This window comes from Chaetodon trifascialis, chromosome 9 (genome assembly GCF_039877785.1).
Source record: "Chaetodon trifascialis isolate fChaTrf1 chromosome 9, fChaTrf1.hap1, whole genome shotgun sequence".
Classification (NCBI taxonomy): Eukaryota; Metazoa; Chordata; class Actinopteri; order Chaetodontiformes; family Chaetodontidae; genus Chaetodon; species Chaetodon trifascialis.
In genome coordinates this window covers 1,564,830-1,590,463 of record NC_092064.1, presented here as the reverse complement: position 1 = coordinate 1,590,463, position 25,634 = coordinate 1,564,830, and the positions used below count along the sequence as shown (strand labels likewise).

The window sequence follows — 25,634 nt, the reverse complement described above, 5'->3', positions numbered from 1 at the left end:
ATCATGTCCCCCCAAATTCCACCCCGCCCCCTACCCTGTCCCCTTCCAACACCACAACGCCGACGGGCACCACCTCCACCCCCTCCACGGCTTGATCTGAACCTACTCCAGTCCCCTTGTAAGAGCCCAGCACAGCCACCTATTTGTGTTGGTAACTGATGTGTTCTGGGTCCAGCTTTGAAGGCAAATGTTATGCCTGACTTTTCCAAGGAAAAAGCAGTGCCCATTGTGCCGGAAGCTTCATTGATTCATGTCTCAATAGGTAGGAGGAGAAGATCGGTCCACCTCTACAGAAACATCCCATCATCGAATTTAACATGTATTCCATGTCAGCCACAGTATGTTCTAAAACATGGGGATGCTGGACTTTTTAGCACATTTAAGTTAGCTCTTTTAAATGTGAGGTCTTTGGCAGGCAAATCATTCTTAATCAATGACTTTATCATCAAGCACAAGCTTGATTTTATGTTTTTAACTGAAACTTGGTTAGGACAAGATAACAGTGCAGCAGTTCTCAATGAGTCAGCCCCTCCGAATTTCAGTTTCCTAAGTGAAGTAAGAATGCATAAGAGAGGAGGTGGAGTCGCCATTTTGTTCAATGATAGCATTCAATGCAAGAGAGTCTCTTATGGTCAGTTTGAATCTTTTGAATATGTTGCCATTCAATCAAAGTCTCCCTGTCGATCAGTCTTTGTAACCATCTACAAACCCCCAAAATACAATGCAAAATTTTCCGATGAATTTGCCAAACTACTGTCTGTTGTTTGTATTGATTTTGACTGTGTTTTATTAGTGGGTGACTTCAACATTCATGTTGATAATCTCAAAGATGGATGTGCTAAAGAAATTCTGGATCATTTTGGCCTATCTCAGCACATAACACATTCAACACATAACAAAGGGCATATATTAGATTTGGTTATTTCCAAAGGGCTTAATATCTCTGAGGTTCTGGTGACAGATGTTGCTCATTCTGATCATTACTGTGTGTCATTTGAAATGGCCACACCTGCTATTCTTAACAAAAGTGGAACAGAGGTAATCAAAAAGCGTTATATTAACGATAACACCTGTGCAGTCTTCACTCAGTCTTTTACACCATCACCAACACTGCCCTCAGCTTCAACTGATGACCTTGTAAATAGTTTCAGTTCCAAAGTTATGACTATTATTGACTCCATCACCCAAATTAAGACCAAAGTTTTGTTAGAAAGGAAAAAGGCACCTTGGAGAAACACCACACTGGTCAAAGTCCAGAGAGAGTCTGCAGACAGGCAGAGCGCAGGTGGCACATTTTAACCTTCTAGATCATACAGGGCTGACAGAAACTGTATCACAGTTAAAATCCACAACATGCTGCCTTGATACTCTGCCAACAAACTTTTTTTTAAAAATCTTTCTAATTGCATAGCTCCATATGTGTTGCAGATAATAAATAATTCTCTTCAGTCTGGTCAGTTTCCCCAGGCCTTGAAAACTGCAGTAATAAAACCTCTCCTAAAAAGACTAATCTGGATGCTTCGGTAATAAATAACTACAGGCCAATATCAAGTCTTCTCTTTCTAGGAAAAATTATTGAAAGGGTTGTTTTTCAACAAACGCATGCTTTCATGATGCAGAACAATCTTTTTAATGCATTTCAGTCTGGATTTCGTCCACACCACAGCACTGAGACTATACTTATCAAAGTTTTAAATGACATACATTTAAATAATGATGCTTCCAAAACCTCAGTCTTAGTATTATTAGATCTCAGTGCTGTCTTTGATACAGTTGATCATGACATACTTCTTGACAGACTGGAAACCTGTGGAATATTCTCCCTGCACACCTGAGGTCTGTACCCACTGTCAGTTCATTTGAATCAGGGTTGAAAACATTATTATTTGCTACAGCTTTTACTTAAAGTAAATATATCTGCTCAATGATTTTTAATCATTCTAAATGCTAAATTATTGTCTTTTACTGGCTTCTGTTTTTAATTTTCCTTTAAATGTATTTTATTTTTATTTTTCTATTCTCTTCTAGTTTCTGTCTTTCTTTCTTTTTCCCTCTCTTTGGAATGTATGATTTTAATGTGTTTTTATACTTCTGTAAATTACTTTGAATTGCCTGATGTATGAATTGTGCTATGCAAATAAATTTGCCTTACCTTGCCTTGCCTTACTCTTTTGCATGTCAGAGGAACAAATGACATCTGCCAAGGGAGGTGACTCAAATTGCCTTGTCAAACAGTCGAGTAGAAACAACATTCAGAGTTATACAAGAATGAACACAGAAGAGAAGCAATACAAAAATACACACAAAAATTTCCAAATCAGTGAGTGCAGAGTTGAGCAGCTTTAATAGACTTTAAGTGTAGCACTGTTCATTATTTCTGTCATCACATGCTAATATCTTAAGTTATCCTGTTATCCCGAGTTTTGGCAAGAATTTTGGCAATAATAAATTTTTTTTATGGCAGTAGGATTTTTATGGAATTTACTAGTTTTTGTAATCTCTACAAATGTACATATAGATAGTTGTTTTTCAATAAAGTCTTATCTTTTCTGTGTGTGTGTGTGTGTGTGTGTGTGTGTGTGTGTGTGTGTGTGTGTGTGTGTGTGTGTGTGTGTGCGTGCGTGCGCGCGCGTGTGTGTGTGCCTGTATATATCGTCATTATCAGTGATTATGTCAATCCTCTCCTTTGATGAGAATATCTGTATTGGGAGGTTGTAACATGGTTTTAGAAAAAACAATCTTGTTTACATTTAGTCACAGATAGGGCTGGGCGATATGGCTGAAAACTCTATTGTGATATAAGTGTTTTATATTGATCGATATCGATAATTATTGATATTTTTTATGACCTATTTAAAATAAGGACCAGGAGAAAAATACATTCAATTTATACATCTTTATTTTAAATTGAACCTTCCTCTGATTATAATCCCCTCAGCTATCAAGGCAGAAAGGAAAGGAAATGTCAACACAACCATGCAAAACACTCAAATAATAAAAGTAAATTAAAGTGTAAAAATGTAAACAGAGAGAAACCTGAGAACTTTTTTTCTGCAGATTTAGTGCAGGAAGTTCACAAGCTGATTCACCCTCTGGTGAATAAAATGTTTTCAGATATGTGCAGTGTTTTGTAAACATAGCAGAAACTGAGGTAGACTTGACTGAATTATAAAACCAGCCTCGACATATAAATTATTGCAAGTGTGTTTAAGAAAAAAAAAGTACGTGTAAGAGATATTTATAACCCGGCTTCTCCACAGTGTTCAGCGGAAGCATGTCTTAAGCTATATGATATGCCGCTGCCTCCATTACGTCTTCGGGCCTTTTAGATGATTTGTCATCAGGCACTGAAGCAGATACCTCTGCATGGTGGTCTGCTGCTTGTGCGGTGGTGCTGCGGTTGGCGAACGTTGGCGAATACGGCTGCGCTCCAAAGAGCGAGCGCGGCTAAGGTGGTTAAACAAGTTTGTGGTATTACCGGTCTTGGTGGGGACGACAGTCTTGCATAAGTTACAGACCACATTGGTCTAACTACGGTCCGATTGGCCTGTTATCGTGTTTCTCTCACTGATTAGCGATTACTCCCTACGTTGCCCGGTTACCTGAGAGCGAGTGCCTTTGTTCATGACACCAACCTCGCTTCGCAACTTCAGGTTTCTTCCGACGAAGAGAAAAAAATTATCGAATGTTTTATCGAACGCACTTTTATTGATATTGATGACGTGTCTATCGTGAGACATATCGCTATCGTTTCTATCGCCCAGCCCTACATTGATCATTGTCATTATTCTGTTTTCCAGCTTTCCTTTAATTAATACAAATCTCCCTTCATTGTCCCTAACTTCTTTCAGACATTCAAATTGAACTGAATTTGTGATAAGGATAGCCACTCCCCTCTTCTGGCTAGGTTTGCAGGAAACATAAAATGTATTCCTAAAACCAAAACGTTTAAGCTTTTCATGTTCTTGTTGAGGCAGGTGAGTTTCTTGTAAAAATAGTACTTGAGCCGTTTCCTTATTCAATTTAGCCAGGACCTTGCTAGGGATCGACCAATTATTGGCCTGGCCAATAATATTGGCCGATATTCAGCATTTTTTCAATAATCGGCATTGGCCGTTTTTTCCACTGATAACCAATAAAATTAATGAATGTATTTTAAAACGCGCTCCTTTGGCTGTGATGCAGCCGTCTCTCCACCTGAAGTCACCACACTTGGCTGTGTAACAATATCCCGAAGTTGCAATAAAAACCCTCTATGATGAACTTTTAAAAATACCACAACCTTATGATCAATTTCAGTGATAACACGCAAGCCCAGAGTTGACATTTCACCGAACTTCTTGTCTAATGGATCAAGCATACATCTTTGCAGGATAAATAGTGTCACGCACCAAAAAAAAAAAGACAGAGCGACATACCAGTAGGTAGACTATAGCAAGTAAAAGGGAGGAAAACCTGCTGAATTCGGCTGTTTGACTCTGGAGATGAAACAACTTCATAACTTCAACAAGGCGTATTTCATGATGACCCATCGCTACATTATAATTGCCGCAACCACTTTATAGCTGGGGCCAGACTCACAATAATAATATAGGCCCTTTTGGTTACCATTACTTTGTGGGAATAATAAATCTCCTAACGTGTCTAGGGCTGGGCCGATAGAACGATAGCAATATGTCTCGCGATAAAGCATTCAATAATTTTTTTTTCTTCGTTGGAAGAAACCTGAAGTTGCGAAGTGAGGTTGGTTGCATGAACAAAGGCACTCGCTCTCAGGTAACCGAGCACCGTAGGGAGAAATCGCTAATCAGTGGGAGTGACACGCTAACATGCCAATCATGTAACATTATCAAGTTCGGTTGCGCCATGTCGTCATGTGTTGGTTGCTCCGCGAGGAGTGAGATGAAAAACAGAAAGTGAGCGCTGCAGCAAGCGAAGAAATTGACGATAAAACGGGGAAAGTCAGCTCCCCAGTACGGAGTTTTTTGGATTTTATAAGTCGGACCGTAGTCAGACCAAGGTGGTCTGTAACTTATGCAAGACTTTCGTCCCCACCAAGACCGGTAACACCACAAACTTATTTAACCACCTTAGCCGCGGTCACTCTTTGGAGCGCAGCCGTATTCGCCAACGTCCGCCAACCGCAGCACCACTGCACAAGCAGCTGACCACCATGCAGAGGTATCTGCTTCAGTGCCTGATGACAAATCATCTAAAAGGCACGAAGACGTAACGGAGGCAGTGGCATATCATATAGCTAAAGAAATGCTTCACTGAGCACTGTGGAGGAGCCAGGTTATAAACATCTCTTACATGTACTTTTTTTTTTCTTAAACACACTTGCAATAAAAATATAATTGAATAGTTCATGTATGTTTAGAGTAAGAAGAGTGATTAAAGTTGTTCATATGTCTAGGCTGGTTTTATAGTTCAGTCAGTGTTACTGTACTGTCTATCATGTTTGTTTGTTTGTTTGTTTGTTTGTATGTATGTTACAGATGTCAAGTTTCTGCTATGTTTCCAGAACACTGCACATATTTGAAAACATTTTATTCAGCAGAAGGTGAATCAGCTTGTGAACTTTCTGCACTAAACCTGCAGAAAAAAAGTTCTCAGGTTTCTCTCTGTTAACATTTTTTCACTTTTTTTACATTTATTGTTTGAGTGTTATCCATGGTTGTGTTGACATTTCCTTTCCTTTCTGCCTTGATAGCTGAGGGGATTATAATCAGAGGAAGGTTAAATTTAAAATAAAAATGTTTAAATTGAATGTATTTTTCTCCTGGTCCTTATTTTAAATAGGTCATAAAAAATATCAATAATTATCGATATTGACCAATATAAAACACTTATATCGCAATAGAGTTTTCAGCCATATCGCCCAGCCCTAAACGTGTCTCAGCCTGTGGAGTGGCTCCTGGTTTATCAATAAACAACACCGGAGGTGATTATAGCCTATAAGTTTAACACTACTACACACTAAGGTGTCCTTGTTTGTCACCTCTCCCTCATATATAAATAAATATAATAATAAATAAGGAACTATAAGTGAAAAACTCTGGGAACCCCTGAAAGTTTAATCTTTATTTACTCATTATGCTGTTTTATGTAAAAATTTAATCTGAAACGTAACTGCTAAAGCTATCAAATAAATGTAGTGAGCCAAGGTTCCTACCACCCTCTTTATTGGTTTGCTCTTAATCATTAAGGGAAAGGGAAGGGAATCATTAATCATCACTTTTTGTTTTAAAAATAGTTAAACTTAAAGGCATTTCAATTAAGATTTTGTGTTTGTGTTATTTTACAAAAAGTTAAGGTCTTTTTTTCACTGTACACAAAACAAACAAACAGTATACTGTATTCATTTTAATCCCAGGTGTGTTACTCTAAATTTTGACACCAAAGTTTTCATTTTTGCTGCAAACGATTATTGGTTCTAAATATCGGCTATCCGTTTCGCTTGATTATTAATATCGTATCGGCCCTGAAAATTTCATATCAGTTGATCTCTAGACCTTGCTCCTCTTAACTGGATTATTCATCCCATTTACATTAAGAGACACCAGTTTTATATTATGAAATGGCATTTAAATGAACTGATCCCATGTTACATTCTTTAACCTCCAGACAACTTAAAACTGCACAGACCTGAACATCTGGACAACGTGTGCTAACTGAAAAAACAAAGAAAAAAACAGTTAACTCCCAAGTTAGGGTGATTCTTCGCCACCCTGAGTCCCCGTTGGTAGGCAGAGGGGAGGTCCTCCTCCAGGAGGGCCCCTGACTAGAGGTGAAACATGCCATTTCACACATCCTAGTAGTCCAACGTAATCCGATAGCATGTATTTTGAATTCCAAATGAACTCTCTAGCATTGGTCTTACTTATTTTGGCCCTATATACCAGCGTAAAAATAGATACATAAATAATAATAATTTGAGTTCCTGTTTGAGATCTTTGAGTTCATTTTTCACATCTTCCTTAAGTTCTTCTTTGAGAGTGTGTAGATCCGCTTATTTCCTTATTGATACTTTGAAGCACCGAGCACATATTTTCTGCAGAGTTGTCGTGCTGAGCGTCATCCATCTCCGGTGTATTCTTTTCTTGTGTGTCATGCTTCATTTGACTTCTAGTTGTTACTCCCCTATTCATTCCAAAGTAAAATTACTATGAATTGCTCAACATTTAGTGAATTTAGGAGGGCTAATTCTGACTTGCTATCGGGAGCTCAAGCTCATGCAGCCATCTCGTTGTCTTGCTCCACCAGAAGACTCCAGCAGTGTTTCATATCACAAAACAACTGTTGTCGTCACTGTTGTAGTAATAGTTAGTAAAAAAAAACAGCCTTCACTAAACAAGATACAAAAAATGTAATTAAATGAGCTCCACTCTGAAGAAATGCCTGGTGCATTCTGGGGAAACAACTATCCATGACATTACTTCACATATTCCAGCTTTATTCCTTATATTTCCATAGAAATAAATTCTCAGTAACCTCTCAGGAATTTGTCAGTACAGCATTAGTCTTAGTTGAGTCACTGGGTGTAATTGTGGATGCTTGCATAAATGTCATTGCCTTGGAGGTATGTCAGTGTACCTGCTACAACCTGCAAACAGCCTAATAGCAGCTGTTTTACCTGTATAGCAGTTCTAAACTGCCACATAAGGCCGATCTAGGATCAGTTTAAATAAACCACATTGTGAGGAAAGTGACTTGTAGGATTGAAGTAACTTTTCCAGCTTGTCTCTGGTTTTGCATCATATAAAGATTGTGAACAATCCCAACTGAACCAACCTGTATGTATTGTGTTTTCCAGACAGCTGAGTCAGCTGCTCGGAGTATGGCGGTGGAAGAGGACAGTGGACACTACTCTCTACCCAGTCACTGGCTTTCACTGCAGCACTTTCTGCTCCACCACTGCAGAACCAGGTGCAAAACTCAGTTTGAAGGTTTATTGCTATTAGACAATCATGATAACCCTGACAAAAGTATTCTTTAGTGTGCCAATACAGAATGCTGATTGTGCTGAAATGCACAAGGAAACATTGCAATGCACCAAAAAAGGAAGGAAGCATTTAAAATATTCCAAAAATAACCTTTTCATACGGAGCCCTGGACCTGACATGGAGAAAAAAAAAATTAATTCGTGCAAACGAAATACTAATTCATTCCCACAAAATACTAATTCGTGCGAATGAAATACTAATTCGTTCCCACGAAATACTAATTTGTGCGAACGAAATACTAATCCGTGGGAACGAAATAATTAATTTGTGCGAACGAAATACTAATTCGTTTCCACAAATTAATCACAGGGTTATGCTGCTGCCGATCGCACGTGGCACAATGCTTATTGTCAACAAAGCGGCGACACACAGCCACATACGCAAGCACAGTCTTTGATATGTCATCAGATACGATGGCAGCAGATAGCCTACTTCAGATATCCAAATCTGCCTGGGAGGTTTTGCAGACTTGTAGGCCTATGCACAGCGCGCAGGTCAGCTAAATTACCACTTCACTGACTGTATTGTGAGGAGCGCGTCTCAAGGGAGAGCCCAGTAGCCTGTCTGCTGTGCGCTCCACGCACCCACCCGCTTCACCGCACTCTTCAAGAGCGCAGCGGCACACCAGTGTCTCATCACCAATCAACCCGGAGGTGACAAGATGGGACTCCGCTCCAAACAGATCGTTAGACTCCACCAATCCGTACGGAAATGGTCTGCAGATTCGGCGATGAACAGCTGTGTGTGTAGTTTTGGAACAAGCGGATGCACGCTGCACTGACCATAACATCATTTTTAACCCAATGGGACCAAAACACGCGAAGTGCGGTTAAAATAACGCTCATGTTTGAGTTTGCGTCAAATAGGTCTCTGTACAGCGGAGGTCGGTAAACAGGACGATCTCCTCTACAATGTGGTATAAAACACATGGCACCAAAACACACTATCGTAAGATCCAATGCTGTAGTTTAAGTTATGAATTTCACCAGAGACACAAGCTATGATCAGCTGTGCAACTCTGTGACTCTCATCTGATCCCTCGTTCCTGTCTGTCAGTAGCGTCAGCAGCGCCCACACACACAGACTTCAAAGAAGATGTCAGGCGCATTTCTGTGCAAAATAACCACAACAAACACTATTTACTACATTAAATTATGTTTATTGATTGTCCCATCGTATCTGATGACATATCAAAGACTGTGCTATGTGGCTGTGTGTCGCCGCTTTGTTGACAATAAGCATTGTGCCACGTGCGATCGGCAGCAGCATAACCCTGTGATTAATTCGTGGGAACGAATTAGTATTTCGTTCGCACGAATTAATTATTTCGTTCCCACGAATTAATTATGTCATTCCCATGAATTAGTATTTCGTTCGCACGAATTAAATTTTTTTTTTCTCCATGTCAGGTCCAGGGCTCCGTATTTTTCAAACGTTATAGCCAACCTTTCTTTTTTTTTTTTGTAAGAAGTTTACAAGAGACTTACAGCAAAATATTTAAATGGGTGGAAAGTTGGACAGAAGGGTAAAATATGGGAGACTCCGAGGAAAAATGGGAGAGTTGACAGGTGTGTTTCAAGCCTTTAGACATCTATACTTGAATGAACATTGCACCTGTTTACACCTTCTCCACTTGCAAGCCATGTGTACGTAAAGATACCACACAGATGGTCAAAGCCAATTTCAAGGTCAGGAAAATTCCAAGCTTTCAGTTCAGAATTTGCCAATTCCAAACAGATTGGCTGGTCGTTGCACTGCCGTAGTAGGGCCCTAAATATACACAGAGCCTCTGTCTGTTTGCATCACAGGGTAAAATTAGTAGTTGTAGCTAAATTAGAGTTAAATTGTAGTCTTAAGAGTAGTGGTAAGTCTGTTGTAGTCTCTAGTCATTTGTGGTGCCATCTCCAATGGTTGCCAATGTTAAGGGTCTTTTTACATTCCCCTTAGTCACAAAGGTTACTTTGGGTGTACACATTCATTTTTGGTCTGTTTTTCACTGGAACAATAAGTAGAATTTTATAAAATTGGCAAACCAGTTTAAACTTATTTTACCTGCATTTTATGTCCTCAAACATCCAAAAGTTGCTGTTTCCTGACCCTTGTCCTTTTGCGAGAAGCACAACTCCAAAAATATTTGCTGCAGTGAAGAGCTGAGAGATAACTGTGTGACACTATGCACAATTATGCCCACACAACTACAAATACCATTAAAATCTGTTTTACAGTGCTTTGGAGCTTGGCCAGTATTAGGGAATAAAGTCAGGACATATCAACCTCTGCTGCTTTGATTTAGACCAGTCTGTCTATATCTTGCTCCAAATTTAGATTTGTTGTGCCCTGTTGGGCGGCTGTGGCTCAGCATGTAGAGCGCTTGTCCACCTATCAGAAAGTCAATTGTCGGATCCCTGGCCTCAGCAATCTGATACTGAACCCCAAATAGCTCCAGATGCTGTCCCATCAGTGTGCTTGAAAGGTTAATGCTCGCAATGAGCAGGTGGCTTAGCCACTATTGTACGAATGTGTGTGTGAATGGGTGAATGCAGATGTGTTGTAAAAGCGCTTTTAGTGGTCATCAGACTAAAAAAGTGCTACATAAATACTGTCCATTTACCATTTTGATAGATATTTGGGATGGATCAGGATCTGCGAATCTTCCAGTAGTTATTTCTCTTCACACATGCCTACTTGCACACCTCCAGCACATGTCAGAAAAAGAAAAAAGCCCTTCAAAGACATTGCAGCATAGGTAACCGGTAGCCTGCAGCTGCAGTTTTTAACTTCACACCATAGCCACTGCCAGAGTCCGAGATAACAGACAAACACAAGTGTAAAATCTTTCTGTTTCCCTAAAGTCACATTTGTGGCAGCATTTTGTGTTATGTCAACAAGAAATCACCACTAGTCGGCTATGCTACACATATATGGTGCTACACACACACACACGCTGCTGTGCTGCAAACTGTTGTACTCTTCTGCCATCTAGTGAGTCTTCTTTTTGTTTTTGTGTATAATGGCTTGTTTGAAATAAGTTATTGTTATTACACCTTAGATTAATTAGTTAAATTTGACCACATGGCCTTAGTGTGGTACCCCCCCCCCCCCCCCCAAAAAAAAAATGTTATCTCATGCTTGACACCTAGTTCTCTTTTTAAAGAATTTGAAAATGTAAATTACAGTTGTCAGGGCATAAAACCAATGATCTGTTGATCTTTGCAAATCAAAAGTCGATACTCTTAACAATGACATTGCTGTCAGTTATGAAAAGGAAATGGCTTATGTTAAATTGATTAATCAAGTTGAATCGTGACCAAAACATTTAAGGATAATCATGACAGCCCTATTAGATAATGTGTTTCATCTCTTTAAACATGCCGGGTAATACATAAATTTGTAAATAGGAACGCTGGATACATGCACTCAAAGTTTTAAATCCTCCCTTTTTCTCTCCTAAAGTAGAAACTCTAGAGATCCACAAGAGGAAGCTTTTCCTGTGGTTCAGCCACCTTCCTCAGGAGGAGAAACAGTTTGGTGGTTACTTCAGCCCAGAGACCATGCATGTGGCCCCACTGATCCTGGAAAGAAAGGCTGAGGAGAGTGCAGGACTGCTCAGCTCCCCTCTCCAAACGCAGACCCCTTCCAGCCCCACTGTGACTGTGGAACAGCTGTTTGAGCGCTCTGATGCCTGGAGTGTGGGTCGGGGGCTCAATGTGCTGCTGTACGGGGCTGTGGGAACAGGGAAAAGTACAGTAGTCCGAAAGCTGGTGCTGGATTGGTGCGCTGGGACCACCCTGACCCACTTCAAGCTCCTGGTTCCTTTCTCTTGTGAGGATCTTAGCCAACTGTCAAAGTAAGATATCGTTTTTTCACAGTTGTATTGTGTCATATATATGTGATAAGTTGAAATTAAAATCATGTTATATCAGCTATTTCCCACTAGAATCAGAGCAGTTAACACATTCTGTTATTTGTCATTATCAACAAAGATTCCCTTGTGTGTGTCAGGCAGAGTTGGAATTTCAATTAGCTTTCATTTTTCTGTCATTGCAACAGAATATGCAGAATGTATACATATTAACATTTTCAAGTCATTGTCTATTCAGAGACTTCAAACACCCCATCTGTGTTTTTGGATTAGTGGACGACCTGTTGGTTCAAGGTGCATTGTCCCTGCAAATCAGCATGTTAACTCAAAACTCCATATTCTTTTTATCTGTTTAATGACACTAGTGGCATATATATCAGTTTTTCAGTGCATGATTTTGATATTAATAGAGCAGCGCAGCCAATAAATGATGTGTAATGCAGGTATCGTGTTGTTTTTTGGGGGGATCATAGCAAATGAAATACAGCTGCTGAACTTAAATGAACATTTATTTAACACTGATGTTATTGTCTGCATCAACTAAATGTCCACTGGTAATCCAGAGACTAAACTTAAAAAAAAAAAGTTTGAGGGCACGTAACAGCAGATAGTAGCTTCCTCTGGTTTCTGAGAGAGAACAAAAATAAACTCGCATCAATAAATTAAAAAAATAAAATAAACAATGTTAGTGCACCATGTAGCACCTGCCAGCATCTCTTTGTTTTTTGGTCCCATTGAACATTTATTGAACACTTGCGTATAATTCATTTGGTCACAGAAAAGTATTTGAAAATAAAAATGTGCATTGTCTCTGATGCGTCTGCAGACATTTTTGCTTAATCAACCTCGTTGAGCACAGGCAAACCAAGCACCAGCTGCAGATTATCTCAAAATGGCAGATATGGACCTGATTAATTGGTCAATGGATTAATACCACTAAATACAGATACAGATACAGATACAGATACAGATACAGATACAGATATCTTGATTTATCCCCGAAGGGCAATTCAGTTTCTACAGTCCACAGACCACATATATTCATTCATACTGCACAGTCATCTCTACAGTCATTATCAGTGACAGAGGTAACGATAAATAGCACATGGGGAAGTACTTAAAAAAAAAAAGAAGAAGAAAAAATACAAGAATAAAAAACACAGGAATAAAAACAGGAAAAGGTACGAGAATAAATAAGTGAATAAATAAAGTGCCGAGAGAATTTCACATAAAAAGTTACATTCCATGAGTGTACAGTACCTGTAGTAAACTACCAATAAGGACAAGCAGCGTGGTTTGTGCAAGATAAATGCAGGTGCAAATTTCATCTAAGACAGCTACTCTGTATTCAGCAGCTTAATGGCCGAGGGAATGAACGACCTGGAATAGCGGTTTGTCTTCCTGAGAGGTGGCAGATAGCGCCGTCCTGACGGCATTAGTGTAAACTCACTGGACAGAATGTGATCATGATTAATAATACTTTTGGCCTTCTGGAGAACATGTTTCTCCCAGAGAGAGTTTAAGTCACTCTGCTGGGCTCCAATGATTTTGGAGCAGACTTTAACAATATTGTTAAGGCAGTTTCTATCCTTCACAGACAAACCATTAAACCAGCAGATAAATGGAAAAAGTTAACAAGCTCTCAATGTAAGACAGATAGACAGTACACAAGATGGGTTTGCTAACATCAAAGGAGTTGATTTTCTGCAACAGGTGGATTCTCTGTTGACCTCGTTTAACAATTGATTCAGTGTTTACATCAAACTTAAGATGAGAATCAAATACCGTGCCCAAGTACTTGTAAGAGTCCACAATTTCAGCATCTTCGCCATGAATTATGTTAGGAGTGGGATTAGTTTTGTTTTTCCTAAAATCAATCACAAGTTCCTTAGTTTTAGAAACATTGAGATAGAGGAGATTTTTGTCACACCACTCGACAAAGGCAGGAAGGGCGCAGCCATGATCTGACTCTGCACCCTGGAGAAACGACAGGAGTGCAGTGTCATCTGAGAATTTCACATAGAAACTGCCCTCTTTAAAAGACCTGCAGCTGTCAGTGTACAAAATAAAAAGCAGCAGTGAAAGGACACAACCTCGTGGAGAGCCTGTGTTTGAAACCAAGGTATTAGACATGGTACCATTTGCTAAAGCCCATTGTGTTCTGTCTGTTAAGAAGTTTAAAAACAAAGTTAAGAGCTGGTCAGGTAGATTAAAATAAGAAGCAAGCTTCTTGATCAGAATGTGAGGTTGCATCTTATTAAAAGCTGAGGAAAAATCAGCGAATAAAAGTCTGACATGAGCATTTGCTGTGATATGAAGCCCCTAAAGCAGGCATAAGTATGGACTTGTAGCCTCCTTTCACATTTCCATAGCACAAGTCCAGGATAGTGTTTTTTTGTGTGGTAGGGCAACTTACATATTGTTCATAGGTCCGTAAGACACCGTCTAAACATGATTCAAGTCTCCAAGATAGAATTTAGGAGCATCATTACACAGAGAGTCCAGCTTGTGAGATACATCCACTATCAGCTGAGTGGCTGCACTGGCATTTACTCTGGGATGGATGTACACAAGAGTAAAAAACAGTTGGGGGAAATCACGTGGCAGATAGAAGGGGCGTAAAGAGATGGAGACTAATTCAATGTCCGGGGTGCATATTTTCTCCCATACAATGGTGTTGCTACAGTACCGTTGATTCACATAGAAGCAGACCCCTCCTCCACAGTTTTTCCCCGTCACTTCGGAGTAACGGTCCAGTCTGATGGGACAGCCGAATCCAGTAAGAGCTAAGTCGCTGTCCTGGTCACTCTCATTAAGCCACGACTCGGTAATCGCGAGTAGGCAACACTCTGTAAATTCACATTCATGCTTTGCCCAGATCTCCAGTTCATCTACCTTGTGCCTCAAGGATTGTGCATTGGATAAAAAGACTGAGGGCAAGGGGGGTAGCTTGCGTCGGTTATCAAGGCAGAGTTTTTTATTTTGCAGTGAATACCTCCTCTTCGTCCTCTTTTCCGCTGCGAGGGCCGACGTGGAGATCTTTTGTCCTGATGGACTGGAACAAAAATCTCAGCTGGAATGTCTGTCGGAATCTCACCCACTGCCGAAGAACGTAGTGACAGGAGGAGCTCCCTGTTGATAATGATCCGATCGCCATGCTGTTGTTTCGGCGTCTCCCCCTGACAGACGCTGCACACCAGCGTCAGGATAAAAAAGAGTGCAAGGAATTGTGCATACATTCCCAAAGTCCACATATCCGTCCTCTGTACTGTCACATACACACACTAGACGTTAAAAACACGGGTTTAAAACAATAAAAACAGATAAAAGATGGTGAAAGTTGTAGCGGGTCGCACACGGTGAAGCGCCCCTCAAGTCAAGTAAATGACCAGCTTATCAATTCATGTACATCTCAATTCTGCATTACTAATTCAGTTTACCTTTTCTTTGTTTCCTGAGTTCACAGTGCTATGTGCTGTAGACTTCTAGTATTGTATCTTGTATTGTAAATTGGCCACTTGATACTTATCATTCCATATGTGTCATCCTTGAGTTCTGGCAGTGCCTATTTCGTGACCCAGAGGTCATGTAAAGAACATGGTCAGAGGAAGTTTAGAAACGATCAGTTCTCTCTGTGAAAAAAGTAATTTTGGTACGCATTCTGTGGTTTATTAGTGAAGTGTATCAACTAGACTGCAGAAGAGTTAGGACTTTGGCAGCCCACAGTGGTAGTATGGATTCTTATTATTTATATTATTTAGTCATGCAAACTGTGAGTGACAATATCTATTTAGAATTTTGTCAGAATTTAAAACATGTTTTGGTGGTTAATGCGCATTACTCAGAACATGAATAGGATTTGAAATGATCAAATCCCAGTGTGATGGTGAAACTGCAATTCCATCAACTGAACATGGGTATGGTCAGTTATAGAATACAACTGCTGTTAATGAAGCGCACCATGTGACAAACCCTCTCCCACATAGGGTGGCGTCCTTAAGGGACCTTGTGACCAGAAAGTACCTCCACCTGAGAAAACACCCCATTCTGAGTGGGGAGGGAAACCAAGCCAAGGATGTGCTCTTCCTCTTCAATGGGATGGAGAAGATGAAACTGGATTTCCGGATTGGAGCCACAGAGCTTTGTAGTGATCCAAATGAGGCGCTGCCTCCATGTGTGGTGGTAGTGAATCTGCTGAGGAAATACCTCCTGCCTGAGGTAAGGGACAGTCCACCATCAGTGCACTGTTTTTATTTCTCTTCATCTTGTCTAAAATCTGTTTTAGACTGCCTGATACCTAGTGAATATTTTTTTATGCTAAAGTGCAAAATGCTGTCATGACTGTTGCTGACAATGTGAATGGTTACTTAAGAGCACAAGTACAATATCATTCTTGCTGAAAGACTGAATGATGTTAGCTGTTAGCTTGGTAATCTGAAGAAACAAAAGATTTTTCGTGGATTGACTAGGACAGAGGACCAGATTCCCTTTCATAAACTGAGAGTGTGAGTAATGTTACTGTTGTGGAAACTTTTACTGAGTAGTGTGTCTTGTCTTAAATACCATAAATTACATAATAGTGGTTTGAGCCTGCATTTTCCTCAGCTTCAAGCATTTATTTTAAACAGACAAACTAATTTGTGAGTGAAAGCAGAAGTTTTGTTGCTTGACTTGTTTTAGTGACTGGCCAAAATGTTCTCAGGTTCTGTGTTCCTTCCCAAGCAGAAACAAGGAAAGCAACTGAGGCATAACTCATGTTGTTTTTGGTGGCCTGTTTTAATTTTATTCTTAGTCTAGTCTTTGTGTCAAGCTGTCATTTTAGTTTTTATTAGTTTTAGTCACATTCATACTCCTTTTAGTCTAGTCAAGTTTCAGTCAACTAAAAGTCTGAGCATTTTAGTCTTATTTTAGTCAGAATTATCCATGACTATTTTCATCTAGTTTTAGTCAACAAAAACTGATGACATTTTAGCCAAACCCATTTCACAATTCAAACAAGGTTGTCTGATTATATTATTGTTACCTTATAGAGTCAAAAATACATCCATTCCAGACACGGAAGATGCTCTGATTTGAATTTACAGCATATTTATTTTACCAACCAAAGCCGACTGGCCGGCCATCGGTCCAGTTTCCTGTGTCAGTTGTCTGTCGTAAACACTAACCTACCGCAGCTGCATCTTCTAAATAATACCGCGAGTGGTGATTGAGGAAGAGAAGTCACCTGCGACTGCGCAGTGCGACCTGATGCAGCCCCTGAAGTGAGACACAGGAATAGAACAGAAATACTGCAAAATAATAATAACAACACGACTAAATGAGACGAAATAACGTTATAACATTTTGTCTCGTTTTAGTCAACGAAAATGAAGAGACGTTTTAGCAGAGTTTTTATTTTGTAAACCACATTTAGTCTCCTTTATATTCGTCAACAATATTGCATTATATATTTAATTATAGTTATCGTCACATGACCAGCATTTACGTTGCGACTCGTCTCGTTTTCGTCACGTGATAAAGGTTCGGTGACGACAATATTTAGTCATAATTTTCATTGACGAAAGCAACACTAGGCATAACAAAGTCGGGAAGTTTGCAAAAGCTGCAACTGCATTTCATTGTCTCTGTGTTGCACTCAGACGATGACAATAAAGGTGAATCTAATCTAAAAGGTATCATGGAATCAAAATCATCTTTTTTTCATCTATTTTTAAGTGTGTTTCTTTCAGTATTTGTGATCGGAGGTTATGGAAGTTGACTGATGTATGTTTCCCAGGCCAGCATCTTGGTTACCACCAGACTGTCTGCCCTGGACCGCATCCCTCAGAAGTACGTGAGTCGTTATGCACAGATTTGTGGCTTCAATGACCCAGAACGCCAGCGGGCATACTTCACCAGCCGCCTACTGCAGCAGAGTGGGGATACTGCACGTCATCATGAGGCCCAGGCTCTTATAGAGCTGCTCTATCTCAACCTCCAGAGAGAAAGCCAGCTGGCTGCAGCCTGTTTCCTCCCCTCATACTGCTGGCTCACATGTGCTACCTTGCACTTCCTTCATTTCACAGATGCCAAAGCACCCATTCGCACACTGACTGGCATACACACCAGTTTCCTCAGGCTTAACTTTGGGGGTGAGGTTCTGGGCACAGGGACAGGGACAAATGTGCCCATTCAGGAACACCACAGTTCTCTGATGTTGTATGTAGTCCGCACAGTTGGTAAACTTGCATTTGATGGTGTGACATACAAACGTACATCATTCTCAGAAAAGGAGCTGGAGCAGTGGATAGGAGGGAAGACCAAGACAGATGAGGAGCTCCGTCAGCTGGCTATGTTCCGAACTGACGTGCTAGACTTCTTCTTGGCTCCATGTGTAGAAAGCAGTAAGCATTTACCAGAAGATCCCAGCAAGAATGATGAGAGGCGGTATGTGTTTGCTGTCCCAGCCATGCAGGAGTACTTGGCAGCTCTCTATGTAGTTCTAGGAGAGAATAAATCAGCTCTGGAGAAGTTGAGCAAGCAGGTGTCTGTGGCCATAGGTCAGGCAAGTGAGGATGTTAATGCCCTCGTCAGCATCCTTTCTAAATTCATCCCCTTTCGTATTTTTGCTGTATTTAACCTTCTCAAGCTTTTTCCAAAGCTTTATGAGAAAATCAACAGTCGCAACAAAGGCGGTATTGCCAGAACCATGGCAACTGAGATGTTCCGCACTGAGGATAGCTACAACGAGGACATCCTGGATCAGGTGGAGCAAAACCTCCTGGGAGTTCATGGCCCACAACCACAGCAGTGCAGTGAAGGCCAGCCTTTTGAGCTTTACCCTATCTTCATGGGGGGACTGTTGCATTATGGTAACCGTGTCCTTCTCCAGCAACTTGGCTGCAGCATTCAGAGCACCACTGTGGCCCAGATCACAAATGCCCTGAGGAAGTACCTTGTCAGAGGTAACATACATGTTCTTTTTAGTTTTGCTTATACAATATGAACTGTTCTCATGTTTAAAGAAGTTGAATAGATAATTACTCTTGAATATTACATGTCTTGAATCTTAAAATACCCTTTAGGTAAAACTTGAAAAATCTTAGACTACCAGGCCATTTAGACCAAGTATGTCTTGAACAATTAGATTGATACTAGACATATTCAGATAAAGCTTCATGTGGTCTGACAGGTGTGAAATCAAAATTTCAGCTCAATCTAGTCTTTTCTAGTCCTACTGGAAAACCTGCTACCCTTTGTGGGATGAGTTCACCAGAGTGTCCATTTAATGAGTTAGTTGTTACTATATGATTGTATAAGAAAGCCCTTTTTTGCTCATAACTAGGTAATGTGTGTTAAGACAAACCAAATTTAAAATGTGCATATAGGAGGAATTGTACCACTAGATTGTGTGCCTGGAGTAATAGCATCTTTGTTTGAGCCCCGCCTGTGCTAAAAATGTAGCAATATGATGCATTCATTTAATTGTCTTAATTAAACTGAAAGGTGTATGGATAATGAGATAATTGTCTTTATTTATTGTTAGAGATCAGCAAGCCACAACCACCAGAGGAGCTGATGGATCTGCTGGTCCTCTTGTATGAGTTTCAGAACCCCAGACTGACCGCAGAGGTTCTGGCCTCAATCAGAACCATCCGTCTCACCAACATTCGTATGACACCACTCAAATGCTTCATACTGAATTATGTGCTCTCATGCACCCCTGCAAGGTAAACTATGGATTGTGTTGTTACTAGCACCTGTGCAATATGTAGGGTTTTGCTTCTTCTTCTTTCTTCTTTCTTCTCTCTCTCTCTCTCTCTCTCTCTCTCTCTCTCTCTCTCTCTCTCAGTCATGTTGTACAATCTGTGGTTGAGGCCATGTTTTCCTCAGACAGACAAGGGATGCTTTCTTGTTGCTGCGTAAATAGAAAGTATGTGAAGACAACAGCAATGTGCTGTTTTAACAGCACTGTTAAAAGAAAGGTAGATGTTATGGTATTTAGAGAAATAGAAAATAGCTCTGCTCTCTAATGTATGTTTGGCTGTGGGTAGGTAAAGCAAGTACTGTATTGACATGCTTACAGAATTTCTAACAAGAAGCCCTGGGAATATTACCTGAAAGTGACCATGTGCAGCTATTACAATAAAATTCCCTAGTGCTGTTTTCAATAGTTTTGCAGAGATTATAGCAAGCTTACAGTTGGTTAGTGTCTCTGTATATGGCATGGAAAGAATCAGTATGATTAATCCTGTCATAAAGAAATTATAACTAAAGAATTTAAATGTGTTTCTTCCTGTAGTTATCACCTTGAAGAGCTGGACCTGTCCTCCTGTCTCCTGACCCATGACATGCTTCAGATGCTGTGGCCTGCCTTCAGACACACGCATAATCTCAAGTGAGACAAACTCAGTAATCTCGATGTGTGAAAAGAAAAATGCATGTTCTATTTCATTCTTTCCTCACTGCCAGCAGAGGCAAACAAATTGGCTATGTTTTTTCGTGCTTCCTGCAGCTCTAGAGATATCATAAGTAAAGTGTGTGACGTGAAGGCTACCTGTGTGTCTCAGCTATAAATACCACTTGTAGCCTCCATCTTATCACTGCTTGCCTGGCATTGGCTGCATACATCCATATTTCTGTTCTGTATTTTGCTTGCAGCTCCACCAGGGTAAGGTACAATTTAGCACATTCTGTGTTGTTTGAAAGGATTGTCAAAGGAGGTGTCAAAGGATTACAGATTGCAGTCCACCACCAGCCCCCCACCAACCTCACTGCTCACTGATCAGGGGACCTCAGTCACAGACCCTGTGAAGGCCTGTTTTTTGTCACAGGATTCACAGTTTTGGACAAAAATGCAATCACAGTAGTACACCCATATACACAACTTCCCATATAGAGAGTGAGGAGTTTTACTCAACATACTGTATTTTCTGATACCAAAGAAAAAAAAGGTCACTCAGATAAAAGACATAAGGAGTTTTAACATCTGTTTAAAAGTCCTTCCACTCTCCATTACTTCAGGAGAGAGTGGATGTTATTTTCAAGGTATGTTAAGACTGGAGATCAGCAGAGATAGCATGATCTGTGAATCTGTTGGTTCTGAATGCAAACTGTTGAAGATCCAGGCTGGCAGGGATGTTGTTTTTGATGTGGTAGAGAACCAATTTCTCAGAGCAGGTAATGAGAATCAGGGTGAGTGCCACAGGGACTAGTCGTATAGACAAAACACTGCAGACTGGTTCGGTCTTAAAGCAGGTGAGAACACTCTCCTGTGACAGTGATGTATTAAATATGTCAGTCATGACATCAGTGCACCCCAATTTCTTCTTTTGATGGCTGCATGCACCGACACAAAAGTCTTCATCTAATCCTGTCACCTGAGGAGGTGAAGATCCAGTGACTTCACTTGATGGAAATATCCCCATAGCAACAACTGGAAAACTCACTATACGTGTGCAGTAATTATTTTACTTCAGACGGCTTTGAGGGACAATATAAATTAGGATTGACTTCAAAACTGAATGTTCAAAGATGCTCAAGGATAGAAAGATTCTAACTTCAAACATAGAACCCTATATTTTGCCATTTTTATGTTCCTTTACTGTTTATTTTTCTAGTGGCTAATATGGCGAGTGGCATCTATTGCAGACCCACACACTGGAGTATTGAGTTGAGTGTTGAATCTCGGAGTATTTAACATTGAGGAACAGCCCAGAGATATTGTGTGAATGTTAAACCTATACCTTTTAAACCTTAAATCTGAAGCCAATTAAATAAGGTAGGATTAGGTTGGATTTGGGAAACTGTTTTTTCACATTGCTTTTTGTGTCATCTCACAAAGGTAGACTTCAACCTGCTGCCCCAACACATAACCACAAACAGAAGAGCACTGGCCACCACAGATTCATAAAACATCCTCAGCATTTTCCAGCAAATATTGAAGGACATCAGCCTTCTCAGGAAGTATAATTGGTCTGGTCTATGTAGGGATGGGAATCAAGAACCAGTTCTTTTTGAGAACCGGCTCCCAGTAGCTCAATTCCTTGGAATCGTTTGCCTGCCTGGTTAACGATTCTGCTTATCGATTCCGCCTGTCTTGCACATGCGCGATTACGTCACGCACGCTACATTGTTTTGGTTTAGAACGTAGCCGATATGGTGTTGAGGCAGAAACGCTTCAAAGTATGGCGATATTTCATGAGAAAAGTTTCCATTTCTTCAAAGGGGGGAAATATCTCCAACATGCTAAAACATTTGTCCACACAGCATGCAATTCATTTGCAGGAATGTCACATGTTTAATATGCTACTAAGCGATGCTTGTGAATCTAGCGGCAGAGCAAACACCAGGGCGTCGTCTGTTATTAGTGCCGAAGGTAATGTTGAACTCTTACAAGCCGTGTCTGTTGTGTTAAGGTTAGCGCCATTTCACTGTGTAAACTGCTTTCGCAATATGAATCATCTCCATGTCCTTCCATCAAATTTAGATGACGATGTCTGCCAGAGTCAGGCTGGCTCAGAGGCTGCAGCGGGCTCCAGCAGGTCTTGCGCACCCCTATCCACTCCTTTCACTGAGGAAGGAAAGAGTAAAATGACCGATAAAGGAAAGTCACAGAGTGATCACTAGATTTGTGGTGAAAAGTTTTGCCACTGTAGATGCCCCTGAATTTTGGTAGGTTCATTCGTTGCATTTTATCTGGCATATCTTTTCACATGAAAATCAGAAATTTGAGTTCTGCGTGTTGTTATTTTAACCAGTGTAGTTCTGCTTCATTCATTCCCTACTCTGAGGTTTGTTCTGAGGTTATGTCACACATCATTTGTGCATACTGTATATATTATATTTTCTGTGCAGAGATGAAAATATAAAAGACAGTTAACACAAACAAACCTGTTTGTACTCTTTTATTTCCTCACCCAATGAGAATCAATAAGAGAATCGCCAAGGAATCAGATCGATAAGCAAAATCGATAATGGAATTGGAATCGTTAAATTCTTATTAATTCCCATTCCTAGGTCTGTGTCTGTACAGCTTATCTATAAGACCATGGCTACCTCCATAGAAAGAACAGGGGGAGAGACTTCCTATCTGCTGTCTGCTGGAATGGTCTCTAAATATTATGTTAATGTGTCTCTGTCTGAGGCCTCTGTGTTGTCCAACCTTGAGACCTTTGGGCTCCTAGCTGTACGGAAGGCCTGTGATAGAAAATCCCCTCACACATTTACTGGGTCACTTCACAGTCTTAAACATAGCCGTCATTACTGCTGTTACTTGTATGCATTTTAGATGACTGCCATGCATGACAAGCATATGAATACTTTGTGTTGTGATTGTCTCTGTTGTCTTCAGTCTGCAGTTTAACAGCCTGGGTCCTGAGTCCTGCATCCTCCTGAGAAATCTGCTACTAGACCCCAAAAGTTCTATTAGATCTCTACAGTAAGACTACGCTTCTATTCATAGCTTATGTCCAATGTAATCTTGTCTTTACAGTGTTGCTGTCTTTTAATTTGGAATATTAACATTTCAATTAATTAATCAGAATCATGAATACTTTATTGATCCCCGAGGGGAAATACAAATGTTCCTTGCAAATCTCTCTCTTCTTAGATTATTTTAGAATGTTTGAAAAAATGGGCACTGTGGCCACAGATTCATATTTGACCTGGAGCTCCCCACTGCCTGTGCAGTATGTACCCTGTTCAAGTACGCATCAAGTACTGCCTAGCCCCATGTTTGTCCTTTGACAGTATATGTGTTTATTTGTTTTGTTTTTTTAGTAAACAAAACCTATTTAGGATTATGTACTTACTGTAAGCTCAAGAAACTGATATAAAAACATCTTCAAACGTACAAAATAAACAAGCCAAGATATTAATGATACAGAATAAACTAAACAGAATAAACTGAATGTATAAATTAGTTGGTGGATTTTTCCAGTTTTCTGCTGTCAGTATTTATGTAAAATAAAATAAAAATGTGTGTTGTTTCCAGTGAGGCATGACAAAAATTTGGCTTGGTGGAGATGATAACAGTAACGTAATTTTGCAAGTGTGTTGGTAACCTTTCATAAAAAACCTGTCATACTAGTATTTGACAATATAATTAAACATTACATTACATTGTATAAGACTGAGCCTTAAAATTCATCTTGATTGTGATCAGCTTTAAGTACTTAGCATGGGTCATGTCCCAACATCTTGGGATCCTACACTTCCTGTAATGCAGCTTTGTTGTACCTGGTAAATGCCCACATCGATCAAACTCTGCATTCATAGTTTGTAACACAGGGCTTCCAGTTACATGATCAAATGTCCTCAGACTTTAGAATGCCCCTTCAAAGTAATAAAAAGCAGAATGCAAATGTTTTCACAGAGTGGTACTAACCATGAAGAGTAAACTGACCATCATGAGCAAAATCAATTAACCTGCCGCTTTTATTGTGAAAGAGCTTTAGAAAAAGCTGTAGAGGACAGACTTTTATTACAGGTTGTGTGAACTGACCCACGTGCAACATGTCATCAAGACAAACAGTGCCTTTTAACACATCGCTCAAGTGGTAAGGGGAAGCCATTCATGCTATGCCACCATAACTAAATCTCAACTAAATCCCAATGATTTAGAGTCATGTTTGCTCTTGGCTCAGCTCACTGTGAGTACCCCCCACCCTAGTTTATTCAGAATAGAGAGTCCATTAGTCCTACTTTTTGTGACCATTTGTTAGATGTCAACCATAGTCAGTCAGTCTTTGAGTGATCAGGCCCCTACTTCGTTTCACCATTTGCATCTACAATGCAACCTGAGTAGAAGATCAGATATGTTTTGTTATTTTTATGTGTTCTCCAGACTGTGTGACAACCCTCTGTTGGAGTCTGGAGTCTGCACCCTGCTGGAGGCACTGCCAGACAACCAGTCCTTGACACACCTGTCTCTGATGCACACTGGCCTGGGGGACCAAGGGGCCCTCGAACTGGCTCAGAGGATTCGGCAGCACGTGCTTCAGGAGCTCAATGTGGCTTATAACAACATCGGAGACAATGCTGCTCTGGCTCTGGTGGATGCCTGCAGGGAACACCCCAGCATTCACACTGTGCAGTAAGCAGCTGTTCACTATATCCACAGCTGTACATATTCATTTAGATTTTGAAAGCCACAGACAGAACACTACATTCTACTGATGACACCAACTAGAATTTTTGCATTCATATGGAAAATGACACCAACAATTGCATTACCTTGGTTCAAGTCAGAAGGCAAGCACACATTATTAATCCCAACATAGAGAATGAAAAGCCATAAAATAACATCAGATATATAACATTGCTGGCTTCCTCTCTCTGTTAAAGTGATTCTTTTTGTCATTCTTACAGCTTCATTCAGACATGACAGCACTGTTTTGGCAGCTGCTGTGTGAGGAGGAAGGCCTTAAGATGGAAAATAAAATAAATAACGTAGCTGAAACTAAATATGATGCACAAAATAGTGAAAAGAAAAGAAATTTCAGTGCAGAAATAAATAGTCCAAACCTTAGTAAAAGCCATTACAGACAGAAAGATTTTTAGCCTGTATTTTAAAAAATTAACAGTTGTAGGAGACGTGTTTTTTTGGAGGATTATTCCAGATATGTAGCACAGAAAGTAAATATATCTTTATCATATTTGTTCTTTTCCTTTGGAACAATAGCAAACGAGTCACAGGCGACCAAATGCCTGAAATGTCGAAAATGTTTTAGAAGCTAGTAATAAAAATTTGAAATTACTCACGACACACAGGTGTTAAGTGCAGT

The 25,634-nt window shown here is 40.1% G+C and overlaps 1 protein-coding gene across 9 annotated transcripts in view; it reads left to right on the top strand.

Moving 5' to 3' along the window:
- The window catches only part of nlrx1 (NLR family member X1), a 45,825-nt gene that overhangs the window by 13,555 nt on the left and 6,636 nt on the right, over positions 1–25,634 (top strand). For 4 of the 9 annotated variants that reach the window (XM_070970716.1, XM_070970717.1, XM_070970714.1 and 1 more), the window contains 8 exons: positions 7,817–7,929; positions 11,460–11,853; positions 15,855–16,086; positions 17,645–18,812; positions 19,394–19,577; positions 20,150–20,245; positions 23,201–23,287; positions 24,695–24,943. In XM_070970716.1, the coding sequence (XP_070826817.1) occupies positions 7,817–7,929; positions 11,460–11,853; positions 15,855–16,086; positions 17,645–18,812; positions 19,394–19,577; positions 20,150–20,245; positions 23,201–23,287; positions 24,695–24,943 (2,523 nt within the window). The remainder of the gene's footprint in view (positions 1–7,816; positions 7,930–11,459; positions 11,854–15,854; positions 16,087–17,644; positions 18,813–19,393; positions 19,578–20,149; positions 20,246–23,200; positions 23,288–24,694; positions 24,944–25,634) is intronic. The other 5 variants (XM_070970718.1, XM_070970721.1, XM_070970719.1 and 2 more) reach the window with 2 other exon arrangements.